We start from the raw sequence: 17,135 nt of genomic DNA on the forward strand, positions 1-17,135 counted from the left end.
ATGCATATACAATAACAATAAGCATAGCCACGCTACTGTACGCCAGTTAGCCGCCTAAAATTCGTAATGTATTAGTGCCATGGATAAGCTTTTCTTTTATCAAATTGCTGTTAGCACGGATGACTTATTTTAGCTTATTAAGTACGGATAAGCTAATAAAACTACGTGATCGCTTCTATTAGGGCTCCATCCTATTCCTAGGACTGATTTGAGAACTGCGTTTCATCAGGCATGCAATGGAGTCAGAATCTCAAAAGAAGAGGATAGAACGACGAGCTCATCGCAGCTGCTGGTGATGATTGGAGAAACCGGGTTGACTATTTGGTATTTTTAGCATTTCATCAGTAGTCTAGCGGCGCGGGCGCAGCTTCCGAATGATTGGCACCCGCACGCCGCGCGTATTTCGATTCGGATTGGCAATCGATCGACAGTAGTGTCAGTTCCTGTTGGTGGTGGCGACACTGCATCGGCCAATTGAAAGCCTGATCCTTGTCAGTGGTATTGATAATGTGCGCGGTGCTATTATTGTATACGACTTGGTACTTCCTACTGTCATCCGTCCAATAAATCTGTTTGTAGACAGGGGCCTCCGACCAGAGTGGATCAGTGGACAAACCGAAACGTGGTGAGTGGTGCTCAGAACTTTACGGGCAACACACAGTAGCATAGCGTTTGGTAAAGCAGGGCCTTTCCCAGCCTTTGGGCTCAGGCCAATCTGATCAAGTGCATCAGTATCGTACTATTGGTTTGTGCTTTCTGTGAGTTGCGGCTGCAGCCGCACCAAATCCTGAAGCACAGTAAAAGGCAGTTTGGAGCAATAGCTACAGCTGCAGCCGCGGCCAAAATAATCTATATCGAGCGCATTCAAAGTTAGAAAATCTCACTCGTTCAATAAATCTCAACACTTTATTACTATAAATCTAATGTATATCACAAGCATCTCACAATGTTGAGACAGGAAAAGTTTTCATTTGCTTGATGAAATAAACTTCCCTTTGTCTAAAAGTAAATAGCAAAAAATATATATCTAGAAAAAAACTAAAATATCTTGTAAATTGGAATTGAGAGAGTAGAAACCAAAGCCTCACAACTTCCTTACATATACGCTGGTTTAGGTGGAGGGTACCGGGTACCTAATGTCCAGCGTATGTGAATTGCATTTCTTGTGTGTCGTATGTGGTGGTGCGAATTGGTACCGATTAGGGGTTTCCTAACTTATTAATCTTATATACTGATTAGTTTACATATTGGTTTTCTAGTTAGTTACAATAAAAATGTTGATAGATAGAGTATAGTAAATAATTACATCTTGTTCTCTAAGCCGGTGAAGATACCCATATAGGTGTAGGACTTTGGGGAGTCATCCTTGCCCACACTATGTCCAAAGGGTTCGTATATGCCATCCACGATGATACCCAACAATCAATATCATTGACACCATGCAATGCAAAAATATAACAGATTTGAATTTATCCTAACTTAAGTCCACAACAAAGGTTATTAACATTGTGAAATCAAAAGGTTAAACTATAAAAATATATTTCATAAGATAAATATTTAAATGTATTAATATCACAATTATGGTTACAAGATCATTATACTCGACACGTATGAGGGCATGCTATGTTGGGATATGGTTTTGGATTTTGGATAGTTTGGGAAGTATCTATTTTGACAACGTTCAAATTCTTCGATAATGCATTATAGGATTTTGAATTTGATCTATTGTTGCCTATGTTAGGTCCTATTTGGATCCACTCAACTAAAGTTTAGCTAGCTAAAATTTCAAAGCTAAACTTTAGCGAGCTAAAAGTTTTCCTAGCTAAATTTTTAGCTATGGTGTTTGGATCCTCTAGCTAGGCTGAAGCAACTAACCCAGCTAAACTTTAGCAAGATTATTTGGATCTCACATAGTTAAATTTAGCCAGCTAAAATTTAGTGATGGATCCAAACATACCCTTAGTTAGAACACATCAGCTATCCTTGTTTGCCTTGTACTAGTATATTTAGGATTTTTGGTAAACGCTGCAAAGTTCTTCCATACTACTCTCTTCGTTTCAAATTATAAATCATTCGAGCTTTTTAGATATATAACTCTTACTATCTAATCATATTATAGATCTACATGTGCAGCAAAAGATATATCTCAAGGAAAGCACATAATAATTTATAATTTAGAATGAAGAGAGTTTTTTTTTGAAAACTAAGAGAGTATTTTATTAAAAGAACATAAAAACATAAGTAATTATACCTGTAACTCTGTAAGGCTGTAACCGGGAAAGAAAAAGGTTACTGGACTGGACAACCAAGTAGGCTTTATGGGCCAAATGTGGACTCTAGGCAAATAAACACACCTAGGCCGACTTTATATATGGGCTAAAAGGAAAAACGGATTGGATCATTTTCCCGACGGCCCGGTAGCATCATGCAGCGAAAGGACAGGCTGGGCTCGGCGTGGGCCGGCCTTCCTGTCGTGTTACTGTTATAGGCCGGGATGGGTGATTTTGTGACGCCACCGCAGCGGTGTACCGTCTAGAACACGTGACAGCCGCCGGAAAATCGCTTTATGCAAGGCCACCAAAAACCAAAAACTTTTAAAGATTTGCCATTACATTAAATCTTGCGGCACATGTATGAAGCACTAAATATAGATAAAAATAAAAACTAATTATATAGTTACCTGTATATTGCGAGATAAATCTTTTAAATCTAAGTACTTCATAATTAGATAATATTTATTAAAGAAAAACGAAAAAACTATGGTCATAAAAAAACCAAAAAAGTTTCGGAACTATGGCCCAAGTGGGAAACGGACCTACGGCACCTGCCCGAACCCAACCGCGCAGCGGGTTCCACGCCCCGTCGCCTTCGGCCCTTCGCCCTCGCCTTGACTCGGAGGAGAACTCCCTCCGTCTCAGGCAGCTCACCAGTCACAACAGCAGTCGCCCGCCCCTTCCAGCCTCCATCGGCTAGCGCTCGTCCGCCCGGCCCCTTCCTCCGCACCTCGCCGCCGGCCGCTGCCGCACCAACGGTCGCCCCTTCCTTCGCGGCCCCATCGCATCGCACCCAGTTCAGTTGGCCTCAACAGGCTAGCTCCGCATCGTGCTCGCGCCCCACCAAATGGGCGCTCCGGGCCGCGACCTCACCGCACTCCTATCTATCCGCCGCAGCGGCAGCCGCCTGTTCAAGCGGTAGGCACACCTCTTTCGCCTCGCAGTGGCTGGTGGTAGGTGGTGTCGGTGGGAGAACGGAGGCGGAGGGTGAGGGGAGGTGGGGGGACAAACTCTGAAACTCGGGGTGAAGCGCATCAGCGGGCATGTTTGGGTCGGGGCTGAACCTAGTCAGCGCGGCGCTCGGCTTCGGCATGACCGCGGCCTTCGCTGCGTTCGTCTGTGTGAGGTTCATCTGCTGCCGCGAACGACGCGGTGACACCCGTGCGTCGCCATCGCCGGACCTCGTCGCGGAACTCGATGGCTCGGTGCGTGTAATGCCTCGGCCCACTCCCCTGTGTGACACTGTGCTGCTGCTGTGGCTCTAGTCCACGGTCCTTCCCACGAAGGGGAATTTTCTGGTGTCTCAGTAAAGGCATGGACACTGAAGTGTCCCCTGCTTGGTTATATGTTCTGACTGCTATAAAAATCGAAAACGGAAGTTTAGATGAGCATTTCCTGTGTTGATGGGGGGAAATTGCTATGTATAGCCTTAGTGCGTCGCGAATCAAATGGGGAAATTAAATAGGGACAAAAGTGGGCAATCTGCTTTTCCAGTGGGTGTGATGCAGGCAAAGTGGCTTTAGATTCCTTGGTGTTAAGAGTTTTTTTAGATTCTGTATTCTTTATGAAAATTTGGTGCCCCTTAAAATAACATGCTACTAACTTCGCTTTCGTATTATTATTCTATCTTTATGTGATTATAGTGAAATTGAAGTCCTAATCTTGAAGGGCCTTGTTGGCAGTTGTTGAAATATCATATCTTCATTGCCCCCATGATTATTTTTATCCCTGATCTGGTAATTACGAGTACAAGTATGTGAATCACTCTCTTTGGAGCAAACTTTGTTTTTGAGGGCCCATTGTGCATTCCTTTTTTTTCGCACATGTACTAAATTTAAGAAAATGAATATGCCAATCAAGCAAAAGTATAGTTCTCACAGAGTTAGTGTTCTATCAATTTCACAAAGCATCTCTCTTAAATAGTTTCGTTGTATCTGGAAAGTGGTTGGTTTTGTGTGTCTGTAAATGCTATTTGTGTAAATTACCAGAGACTAGAGAGGACATTTGAGGGAGAATTAAGAAGAGAGGGAGAGGGAGGCGGTGGTCAAGAGGTGGCAGGTGCCCTAGGGTTATTGGAACGTGAAGGGAGTAGCGGCCACAAGGGCCAACACCAAGCCAGGGGCATAGAGACAGGCTCAGCCCTTGATCAACTTCCTCCTTATAAATTTCGAAGGGTACAGGGGGGCTCTGTATGGAGGAGGCTCTACATTACTGCTAACTAACCTATCCGGGCCTTCCCTATTTTTGGGAATCCTTTCCTATTACAAGAGATAAACTCCCTAACCAATTAAATTCATGATCCTTCCTTATTATTATGGACTTGAAGATGATGCAGGGGTGGCACTACAGTACCTATCAGCCCAGTCAGTCCTAGGCCATGACAGCAATAGACTAGCAGTTTTTCTTCACTGGTATTGTTTCTACAACGAGACAGTAATTTATGAATTGCTGATCATGTTGTTATTCTTGTTGATGTTATCCATTTTTTTCAAACATGCAGGAGAGCTGTGTTTCATTATATTAAGAAAAAAAATAGGGGGATTGGAGCCTAATAGAAAGTAAAACTCATGGGCCTAGTAAACAAAGAAAAATGACCTGACCAAATTTTATCTGAAGATTATTATAGTTTTTGGTCGAAATAATGAATAGTGAAATACCCTTGTTTTTTATTATAAAAGTTGAAATTTAATCCTGTCCTTTTGCGTTGTTCAGATAGAGCACACTCGTACTGGGTTGGAACCTTTGGTTATTGCTGCAATTCCTACTATGATGTATAATTGTGAGGCTTTCAGCTCTAAAGACGATGTCCAGTAAGTGTTAGTTCCTTCATATGAACTTATTAGTTGTCATTATTATTGTGCTTCAATATAAATGTGCTCCCATTGTTAATGGAACATTTTCAAAATTGTCATCACTGAATTTTCTGATTCACTTGAAATGCGAAGACTGAGCTAAGTAGTCTGTCACTTGTGATTGATGCTATGACCTACCTGGAGTAGCTCCAGACCCATGATCCTTGAGCTGTCAATACAAGGCAGAGAATTGCAACTAGACCTTGTCCTTATTGCTTATTCGTTTCTTTTCTTAGACCCTAGCCCCGTTTTAAATTTAATAGTTTGTTTCTATATCCCCTAATCATTCGAAGCTTTGTTGGAAGTTCCATTTGACAAAACATAGAAACATAAGAAACCCACACACATGGGCTGTGGGCATGCATTTATTGGAAATAATATTAGCCATATTTTTGCTTTATCATGTAAATTCGTGTTGAATGGCCTGATCACCTTGCTGCTTCATGTTTTGGTACAGCTCCAGCATTTCTTGAGCCTTATATATGCTTTGTTTGGAAACACAACAACGTGCAAATTCAGAAGCTGACAACAATTACCAGTTCATTTTGGATTGGTGCATACTTGCAGCCGATTCAATTTAAAATCCACATAACTTTGGACCAAATTTGCAAACTTGAGTTTCTTATTTATTGGATTCTTAATGGGTGCAATTTGCCGTACCATCTATCAACTATCAAGTAATAAGTAATTCTTGGGCACTGCCGCACTATTCAGTTTTAGGGCATTCCCAACCCAGAAACTAGAATTGTCTCTATATTCATTAATTAGGTACCAACTAAGAAAAATGATGATGTGTCATTGTAATTAAAGAAGAGAGAGGGGAGGAAATGGTTTCTTAAATAAAAACTATATCTATATGGAAACCAATATATCAAGATATGTGGTAGGTAGATAATGGAGAGAGAAGACTTGTGTTTGGACAAAAAAAAGTCTGAAGAAACTATCCATCGGAAGTATGATTTTTATGTGTAATGTCTACATGAAACTAGCTGTGGTTTCTAGCATTAGGACTACCCTTAGTCGCTATGATGCCTACAGTGATATATTAAATTCTTAGTTTAAGACAGCTATACACGATTTAATGTTTGTTTGTTTGTTTTAACAGGTGCTCAATATGTTTAGGCGAATACAGGGAGAAAGAGATTCTACGAATCATACCAACATGCCGCCACAACTTTCACCTTGCTTGCTTAGATTTATGGTTGCAAAAGCAGACGACTTGCCCAATATGCCGGGTCTCACTGAAAGAGCTGCAGGCTGCCATGCCATCGGCACGTAGTGGCCCTCAACTCCCGGCGGATCCAGAGAATTCTGATAACCCAGCACCTCAGTGTTTCCTACCTGCTCGTCAAGATCGCAGAGGTCAAAATCATAGCCACGAGGCACGCGGATCAGTAGAAGTGGTTATTGAAATTCGACGGTGAATAGACATTTGACATGACTATAGAAAGCGAAGTGACAGAGGCAAATGTGGAACATTTCCTGTATCTAGCATCGGCATTTTCTGCAGGGCTGTTGATAATCAATTAATCATGTCACCCGCAGCATTGTCACGGTATCATGATGTTTGATCTCCCAAATCCTTTCTAGATGAAAAAGTGTACGTACGTTTCGCGTAGTAGGTCATCATGTTATATTATTGAATTGATCAATCTGTGGCCTTTGAGTTCATTTTGATGTGACGATGAATGTTGTAACTTGTAAATATTATTGGTGTCAATACTGAATCTTCTATAGCCAAAGAGCTGCACAAATATCTTCCTTGTGAGATTCCCTAAAGCTGGTGATGCACAATCACCGCAGCCCTAAAAAAAAAGGGGTGGCTGTGAGTTATTATTCACTTATTCCTTTCGTCGTGTAGCAGCTCACGCTTCACATTCACAGCATCTGGCCTGGTACAGATTGGGCTGGCCATCTCGTTAGGCAAGTTCGAACTAGGAGATGGCTCTCAAATGCGATTTTGGGAGGATGCGTGGATTACTCTACGATCTCTAAAGTCAATCTTTCCTGGGTTATATAATATTGTTAGCTCTAAAGTCAATCTTTCCTGGGTTATATAATATTGTTAGGAAGAATGGGGCATCGGTGAGAACGGTCCTATCAACGACACCGTTGAATGTGGCGTTCCGAAGATCTTTGGTAGTGTTAATTTACAAGCATGGCACGAGGTGGTTGCTATGGTGGCAGATGTAGAATTAACAAACCAGAGGGATCATTTTGTTTGGGGGCTACATCAGAATGGATCTTTTTCAGTAAAGTCCATGTACCGAGCCTTGTTACGGTCTCAAGCCATACCGTATAACAATATAATATGGAAATTGAAACTACCTCTTAAAATCAAAGTTTTCTTGTGGTATTTGTATAAAGGAGTAATTCTAACAGAAGATAATCTAGAAAGACGGCATTGGCAAGGAGACAACAAATGTTGTTTTTGTTCTTCGCAGGAGACTATACAACATCTTCTCTTTGACTGCCACTTTGCTAGATTTGTGTGGCGGACTATTCAAGTTTCGTTTAACTTAACTCCTCCAACTGGTGTACATAATTTGTTTACAGATTGGTTAATTGGGTTCGATCGGAAATTAAAGTATAAGATTCTTGTGGGGGCGGCTGCTATTTGCTGGGTTATATGGTTAGCCCGAAATAACGTAGTTTTTGACAAGATCCTAGCACCATCTTATTTGCAGGTTATCTTCAGGGGGACTTACTGGATCAGATTCTGGTCCCTACTTCACCAGGAGGAGGATCGCCAAATAATGATGATGGAGTGCAGGAAAATTGAGACAGCCGCAATGGAGGTGTTTGCAAGAAACGGTTGGAGATTCATTAATAGAATTACAGTTTAGATGTTACTTCGAGAGACTTTTTATCTTTTTTTTTATGCTACAAAACTTTGTTTTTGAGATAGCTTGGACTTTTTAGCTTGAGTGTGTAATAAGAGACAGCTATATGCATTAGTCGATGCAGAAGCTGAGATATCAATATATTCCCTTATCTAAAAAAAATCTGTGCAGGGTCATAACCAAGCCATACCAACTGCCGTGACGTGCCATCCAGTACTCCCCGTCATCTTTCCAGATTTCGCTCACTGTGCAAATACGCGCGTGACACATCTTTCAGCAGCCTTCCTGTCACTAATCACCCCATTGCTTCGCCGCTGATAGCGGTTGTTACAGCCGCAGTTCACTCGGCGAGGATTCAGATCCAGCCGTGTAACCGTGTGGTCGGACGGCGGAACGGCCGGAGCTGAGCAGTTGACAACCCTGTCCGCGGCTGTCCGAGTCAGGACTAAAGTGGGCAAGTGGGGAGAGACGGCGCTACCACACCCTTCACTTTCACTTCACCTATATATGTATCGCGCTCACGGGATACTAGGAACGCAGCCGACGTCGCGCTCGCCGAAGCGCCCGTCGCGCCTGGGCTTCACATGGCCAGATTCCGCAGGCCAGCGGCTGGACACGCGGGTGTCACGCTCGACGAGCGCAACGGATTTGACGCGCGGCGCGAGCGCGCGCTCAAAAGCGGAGGGATCACTGGTGCCGCCAGACGCGAGCCAAGTTGGCGTAGCGCCGTAGCCCAAGATATTGGACGCATGTCGCTCTCAGTAAAGAAATTCTCTGATGCATATGCCTCGCGAAAATGATTTGGGGATGCACCATGTCGATCGTAAGAAAAATGGGACGCATATGGTGGCGAGACACGTAAGCATGGTGGCACGTGATCTCTGCTCTCTTATGATTCGTAACATACAGCACACCACGCCAATGGTAGCTCATTGGCTCCATCAGCAGATAGAGATCGGAGAAGCAAAAGGTATGATGTCCATTAGTGAACATAAGGACGGAACCATATTTAGGACATGTTTGATTCCACCTATTAGTTGTCATCTTTTGCAGAACAAAACCAACTTTTTTTTTAAAAAAAAAGAACACTACCACTACTAAAAAAACTTTTACAAAGGGTTTTGATTTAGCCCTCAGAGGCGGTTGGGCCAGCTGCCTGCCATAACTGCCTCGGTTAATAGATATTTACCGAGGCGGGCATCCTAACGCAACCGCCTCGGCAAATCATTAACCGAGGTGGGCATTCTAATTCTATCCGCTTCAGTAAATCAAGCCCAGCCCACTAGCCCACACAATCCATTACCATCTCCAATATATAAGCAAAACAACCAGCAAACCCTAACTCCCTAACACTCCTCTCTCAGAGCCGCAATCTTCCTCCCTCAGACTCGACCAATGAGTCGCCCCTCCTCCCTCCTCGGGACCTCCCTCTCCCTCTCCCTCCATCTCTCGACGGCGGGGCTCCAGCATCGAGCTCGTGCGCCCAAGCGGCTGGCGCCGCGCGCTCCGGCAGTGGGCTCAAGCGCCTCGACGGCGGGCGCCGCACCCCTGCAATGAGTGGGTCGGGCGCCATGGTGGCTTGGTGGTTGTGTGGCCCGGCCTCCTCCCCTCCCTCCCTCCTCCATGGCGCCGTAGATTTGGTAGGGAGGATGAGCGGCGATGAGGCTGGGCTTTCTCTTAGCGGTGGTGTCCGGTGGGATCCGGCAGGGGCGGCTCTCCGACGTCCACAGCAATCGAGCAAGGGCGCCATGGCCTTCTCTAGCGTCCACAGCCTCACCTTTCCCCTTCGCCGGTGGCGGCGCAGGGAGGCTGGATTCGGCTGGTGGCGACGTAGGGAGGTCAAATCCGGTGAGCACGATGGCGGATCTGCTGCAGGAGCTAGGCGGTGCCGGTGGATCCGACGAGCAACGATGCTGCGCTTGGATGGGCTTGGCGGGCCTCGTCGATGGGCTCTACAGACACTATCGTCGAGCTCACTATATTTTTTTGTTTTTTTATTTTATTAACCGAGACGGGCATCAAAACCACCTCGGAAAAGGTCTCATTAGCTGTGACCTTTGATCCGAGGCGGTTGTCCAAAACGCCTCAGATCATCTCTTTTGCCCGCCTCGGTTAAACTTTTATGTGGTAGAGTACTAAAGACGGTTCATTCTTCGAGCTGTTCGACATTCATTACAAAATGAGTCTGTCTCTAGAAATGTATTTATAGTGGGGAGGGGCTGTTATTTTCATCCACCTCTATAAATGCCTCTATCTTTGCCAGCGGCTCTAGATGCATGCAGCCGCTAGATTTCTAGAGGCAGATGCATCTAGAGCTTAGTCGCCTCTAAAAATACGTGCGACATATATAGTAAAACTTGAAGTAGTCTCGGATGAAGAAGCGATTAAAACCAAAGTTGTAAATCTCGATGATATCTATAACTTTGAAGTTGATTTTTTTCATTTGAATTCGTTTAGAGTCCTAAATAATCATTTCAAAATCAGATAAAGATGGTAGCAGGGGAATAAATATGCCTTATGGACACAACTATCTTTAGGGTAGAGTGGTTTGAGAAGTAACGTGCGAGGCTCGAGGTCGCGGATTAGATCTCTCACGGTTACACAACATCTCCGTGGATTAGAGATTTATTATGATTTTTAGAGAACAATTTATAAAGACAGTTATATTTTAAACTCTCCGGCTAGCTCTATAAATGTTTCTACAAATAGTTGTGGATGTGATTTTGACCTGATATATACACATACCCAAAGTAGTGCTTTTATATCTTTATTAGGGAGTTCTTCTTCGTTGTGCATAGTCAGCCACAAGTCCACAAGAACACGACAAAGTTAGCGGGGCTATCTTCGTCCTGTACGGACGCATCTAAAAAAAGATGATCTATTTATATGAGAGAAGAAATACAAGTTCGAAGCTGAACACATTCTATGTTAATTAGATCATGTTTAGTTCTCAGTTAAAAACTTTTTGCTCTATCATATCGAATGTCTAGACACATACATAGAGCATTAAAAATAACTAATTGTACAATTTATATGTATTTTACGAGACGAATCTTTTAAACATAATTAGTATATAATTAGATACTAATTATTATAATTATAAATATGCTACACTATCTTAAAAAAATTCTTTTCATGAACTAAACAATGCCGTACTCCATAATTTTATTGGGCACTTTTGTATTGGCTTGCGCCATCATATATATGTACTATTTTTGCTTTTACTACTTGCAGGAGGGCGAGAGACGAACGTTTCGTTCGCCATCGTTGTCCATGAAATTTGACTCGATGAGGCTCAACATTTTTACCTACCAAATACAGTAGGTAAAAGCCGAAAAAAAGAACTCCACTGTCTCTAGCAGTTTAGGTATAGATATCTATATCACGGTCTTGGTAATAATCTCCGAACCGGAGTTCGGGCAGCAATCAGGTGCTGCTAGCCACGCGCCAATATGTAACGCTTTCATCCTCTGACGATCGATACGATAGAGCAGTCAGTTTCATTGACGGTTGCCATGGATGTGATGTGTGTATATATTCTACATATATAGTAGTGAGTATCACTTGCCCAGCAGCTATCTAGCAAATCATCATCATCATCATCATCATCTCGGTTCGTGAAGCCCTATTATTTGACCATAGAAACCTTGAGGGAAACGTGTCCCAGTAGAGGATACGTCATATGGTACATGTTTAGAACAAGACCGGAGCGCGACGACGACGACGCCAGCGAGCAAAAAAACAAAAGCAGCAGAAAGTGCGATGCCCTGATGATGGCCTGGGTATCGGCCAGTTACCACTACTACTCACACACTGCCACAGCGCACAGGCACGCGCTCTCTGGTGGCTCTGCCTCCACGACGACGGCGACAGTAGCTAGATTCAATTCGCGGGTGAGATGGACCCGAACTCAACTCGCTCTCGCGCGTCCGCCGTCCAGTTCGGCCGGCCTGCGGTCCTGGCCTCCTGGGGCATGCGGGGGCCAGAGCTTTCCCAACCAAATGGTGCGTATTCCTATCCCGCGAGATTAGGGTTTATTTGGATCGACGGAGAAGGCTCTCAGGTCAAAAGGCTAGTGTTGTGGGTCATCCCGCTGCAGGCTCTGGACGGACAAGGAGGCCGTACCGTACGTACTGCGACGGGCCATATTGTCGATCGTCCTATTTCCTATGTTTGTCGTTGTTGCCGTCGTTCGATTTTCAGTTTTTCATGGCGCCCCGGCCGTGTTCGCTAGCTCAAACGTACTCCCTAGTCTCTACGCACTGGAGCACTGGAGCGGGAGCGGGAGCGGGAGCGGGGAGAGGCACTCGCACCGTCGAACGGCCGTCGCGCGCGGCACGTACGTCAAGGTCGAGCGAGAGTTCCATCCAAATCCAAGCCGCCGCGCCAGCCGCCAGCAGGCCATGCGATGATAAAATCCGATACGTACCTTTCCACGCGGTCGTACGTACACACATCCGGTTTGTGATATACTATGGCCTGGTTTAGTTCCTAATTTTTTTAAAAAAATTTCTCGCTCATCACATTAAATCTTTGAATATATATATGAGCATTAAATATAGATGGAAATAAAAATTAATTGTACAATTTATCTGTAATTTGTGAGACAAATTTTTTAAACCTAGTTAATCTAAAATTAGATAATAATTATCAAATACAAACAAAATGCTACAGCAGCCAAAGTTAAAAAATTTCACGAACTAAACAAGGCCTATGTACTCCTCCTAATAAAAGCAAGGTTAATCCTGTGATTCCCTAGCATTAGCGAGAATTCACTTCTAGTTCCGTTTTATTTATGCAGTCAAAGGGTGGATCCGTGCATATGTAGATCCAACAAGAAGCTTTGACTAGCCTTTTCATCCACAACAACTTTCAATTTTTCATCATGTACGTTGTGGCTGAACCTGCAGGCTTCTTCCTATAGATTTCAAAATAACAGCAATCCAATGACACGACATGTTACAATAAATAAAAAGATATTCTGGTCCCATCAGTAAATTGCCCATGTTGAAGTGTAGTACTCCGTCCTACATACTCGGTACTGCCTTGTTCGCTTGAGCTAGCTTATTAGCCAAATTAGCCAGTCATTCAGCAGTATTTTCTTTCACAGTAAATTAGCCAATGTTACTTTCTGCCACGGTTTATCAACCAAACGAATAAGTCGGTACGATTTCTTGAGAATTGCGCCATCCACTTTTAGACGGCATCTAGATTCTAGTGAAATGTGTCATCCACTTTTAGACTTCACTGAGAGATTATAGCGCCATCCACTTTTAGACTTCACCAAGAGTCTATTTGGTTGCTTGGATTATCTCTTATCTAGGTCCATAGTACAATTCCCCTTATTTGTTTCTCTACATAAACCCATATGCACGCTAGAATTATACTAAAAGTAGACCTATCAAAATGGTCAAAAATTTCTATATCCATCTATGCACACACTGCATATGCAGCACATGGCACAGACAAACCACTTATTCAGACAACCAATCGCAAACTTAACAATGCATATCCTCTGTATGCAGGCAAACCAAGCACCAACTAATTGCATATACTTATCCCATTAAAGTATATATCTTTAGCTATTATGCTTGTGCAGCTTTATGCAGCTAACCAATCATATACTTCAATTGAACTACAAGTACACACTCTCTTATTTAACGTACACCTTGTAACCTCTTTAAAACTTACTCTAGTAATAAATTGCTAAATAAAAGTTGCGTGCTAATTTCTTTGCTCCATAGCTGAAGTTGAATCATCTTTTACCTTCGGCGAGGGGAGGAGCAAATCGCGGGTTCTTCAAAAACAGGAGAGAGAGAGAGAGAGAGAGAGAGAGAGAGAGAGAGAGAGAGAGAGAGAGAGAGACGGGGGGAAATGGGAGGGGACACGGATCCACTTCGCGCTAGCTTTTGGTTAATCCATCCAAGGAAAAAATTACCAAAAATGCACGAATGCGAGAAAGCTTTGAGAGCGACGCGATTTTGCCCAGGCGCCCGAAAATAACGCGCCTCTGTGGGCTGTGTGGCTCTGTTTTAATTACCTGGGGAGTGTTGTTCGCTTCCGGGGCACCAGCTCATTGCAAGCCAAGCGAAGCGCCATGGCCTCCTCCTCCTCCTCCTCATCGCTTCCCGCCCGCCTCGCCGCCTCCTTAAATAGCAGCGCTCCTCCTCGTGCGCTTCCTGGCAACCTGCATCTGCATGCACGCGGCGCCGCCGCAGCCACCGCAATCTATCTCCGCACACGTGCAGATATATAGCACTAGTGTATAGGCTGCCACCAACTAGTATGTGCCTAGTCCTAGTGTGATTGGGTGTAGCCGATCGATCGGAGTAGTAGATAGAGCTGCAGCCCTAACGCGGTGCTCAGATCAATGTCTGACCGCGGCGGGCCGGCGTCGCCGCGGTCGGGGAAGCACCCCTTCTACCGCGGCATCCGGAGCCGCAGCGGCAAGTGGGTGTCGGAGATCAGGGAGCCGAGGAAGACGCGCCGCATCTGGCTCGGAACGTTCCCGACGGCCGAGATGGCCGCCGTGGCGTACGACGTGGCGGCGCGCGCGCTGCGCGGCGCCGACGCGGCGCTCAACTTCCCGCACCTGGCCGCGTCGCGCCCCGCGCCGGCGTCCACGTCCGCGGACGACATCCGCGCCGCGGCCGCGGAGGCCGCCGCGTCGCTGCTGCTGCAGCAGGAGCAGCAGCAGCAGCCCGCCGATCATCACCAGCCGCCGGCCCGTGGCGGCGCTCCTGGACGCGGCATTGCTCCCGCGGAGGCCGGGGCAGCGCAGCAGCAGACCGGTGGGAGCAGCGCCGCCGCCTGGGCGCAGCAGGAAGGAGGCAGCGGCGCGGGGAACCCCTACTTCCTGGACGAGGAGGCGCTGTTCGAGACGCCGCAGTACCTGCGCAACATGGCCGCGGGGATGATGATGAGCCCCCCGAGGTTCGGCCGCAACTCGTCGGACGACTCGCCGGACCACCCGTCGTCGTCAGATGCCGGGGACAGCCTCTGGAGCTACCGTGATCCGTAGATCGCCGATACCGGATTTCATGCCGGTAACTGGATCGGAGATGATAACAACAACAATAATGGATGTGGTGATGAAACTAATAAGCTCTCTACTATACTACTACTACTACTATTGCTGCCTGCAGCTGCTGCTACTTCTACTGAACCTGGAAGCTGGGAGTGATGATATGACCGGGGAGCTGAGATAAAAGGAGCGAGGTACACATACAGGTGCATGCCCGTCCGTTGCAGTGCCATTTTTTCTGTCCAGGAGTCCAGGTCCAGCCGCCATATGTGCAGTGGGGATAGCTTCGGCCCTCAGCCGGAAGATGAAGTGTATCTTTCCTTCTTCTACCTTTTACCGCTCGATGCGTGTGTTTCTGCTGTGAAGTGACAAGGTAGTAATTAAGTCTCCTTTTTTACACTAGATTTCACTGGTGTGGCTCTATATACCTTGCTACCTCACTGCAGTTTGGCCGTTGCAGTACATATGAATCGTCTGCAAAGGGCATATATACATATACCTATATATGTATGGTAACTTTGGAATAATGCCAAGTAGGTATGTAGAAAGTAGGTACTTCATGATCGAGGAGGCCTGCTGTGTTTTGTATAAGTGAATGATGTTGTTGTGTGTAAGCTGGTATTGTGCAAATTAATCGTTGTGTTTTGGCGGTGGATCGGCTATGCTTCCACCTTAGCCCTTCACTAAACACTCCCTTCTTGTACACTTCGCACTTCGCAGTTTATATAGAAGCTAAGTGTGTCAGGGCCTCCGAAACTACAAGGTCACTAACACATATGCTGGAGTTACATGCCACCTCTCTAGACAATGTGTAGCACAGACCTGTTTAGCTAATACATGAGCTACATTATTACAAACTCTATTAACAAAAGAAAAGGAAAAACTCATGCAAGCTATGGCTGAGCTCCTCCACAATCTCCTGCAGGATAGGAGGGAATCCCAACGTTCCATTATAAACTAAGTGTGTCAGTGTGTAGTAGGCCTTTCGCTTTCGAGTATATTGAAAAGAGAAGTGGATGGGAGTATGTATAATTAATTCAGCTTTTTGTTCGTCGCAAAAAAAAAAAAAAATCAGCCTTTTGTCGTCATTCTACATACTGCTGCTTCTGGAGATATATATCTTCTTCCAATCAGATCACATACGCAGAACCAGACAACTGTTTGCTTTTCGTACACCCATAGAAAGTGATACATCATGCGCTATCGATCGAGCAAACTAAAGTTTCAGTATGGATGAATTTGTATTTGTGGGTGGTTGATAAAATCTGGTTTGCGTCTTTACAACTACAACTAGAATGTTTGATTCTACTATTCTAGCCAATGTAATCTATATTTCTATTATTTTTATACACAATATGCATGATTCAGATGTATTACATAAAGATATCGATCTGATTCGATTTAGAATCCACAAATTCGATAATATTTTGCCTTATCCTGATGTTGACCCAGGCAGCACAAGGTCCAACTACGAAAAAAAAAACTGCTCATGCCATCTCTTTTTGCTGTCTTCTGTTGGCGGCCGACATTCCCTTTAATTAGATTTGCCTCTCTTGCTCCTAACCTTCTCGATGCACTATATATATATAGTACCTTTCTGCTTAAAATTGTGGTAGTTGATATAACAGTGGGCCGGTATATCTTCCTCTGCCTTTTCAGTCTGGCGCATGGTGGATGTTATGAATTCTAGGCCAGCAACATTACAAATCATGAATTTCGAAAAAATGTGACTGAAACCCATTCAAAATTTAGCTCTATTTTAGACAAATCACATAAGGTGTTGTAAATTAGATCTGATATTACCGGACCACTTTAGTATAAGTTAGCATAAGTTATAGTCCCATGACCAATACACAAAAATGATTTTCTAGATAAATCAATATGACTACACAATTTTAATGGAAGGTCAGCTAAATTGCATTTGGAAAAAAATACTCTCTTTGAAAAATGATAACTGATCCGCTGAGTTTGAAACCCATATAAAGACGTGCTCTCTCCTTACCTTGAATAACTAAGCAAGTTCCATCAATATAATGGATCACCACCACGCTATACCCTTCGTTGGTGGTTGTTTCAGCCGTTAGTGTTTTCTTTCTATATTTGTCTTTATCCTTTCTATCTTTTTTTTTCTTGTATAACCTTG

At 44.5% G+C, this 17,135-nt stretch overlaps 2 protein-coding genes across 2 annotated transcripts; both read left to right on the plus strand.

Annotated features, from left to right (window-relative positions):
- Window positions 2,890-6,881, plus strand: LOC8060407 (RING-H2 finger protein ATL39). Its single transcript, XM_021463951.1, has 3 exons — window positions 2,890-3,478; window positions 4,986-5,083; window positions 6,231-6,881. Exons 1-3 carry the CDS (start codon window positions 3,317-3,319, stop codon window positions 6,547-6,549), a joined length of 579 nt encoding a protein of 192 aa, XP_021319626.1. The 5' UTR covers window positions 2,890-3,316; the 3' UTR covers window positions 6,550-6,881.
- Window positions 13,584-15,680, plus strand: LOC8060408 (ethylene-responsive transcription factor ERF027). Its single transcript, XM_021462738.1, has one exon. The coding sequence runs from the start codon at window positions 14,339-14,341 to the stop codon at window positions 14,987-14,989; it is 651 nt and encodes a 216-aa protein (XP_021318413.1). The 5' UTR covers window positions 13,584-14,338; the 3' UTR covers window positions 14,990-15,680.

Source organism: Sorghum bicolor, chromosome 6 (genome assembly GCF_000003195.3).
Source record: "Sorghum bicolor cultivar BTx623 chromosome 6, Sorghum_bicolor_NCBIv3, whole genome shotgun sequence".
NCBI lineage: Eukaryota > Viridiplantae > Streptophyta > Magnoliopsida > Poales > Poaceae > Sorghum > Sorghum bicolor.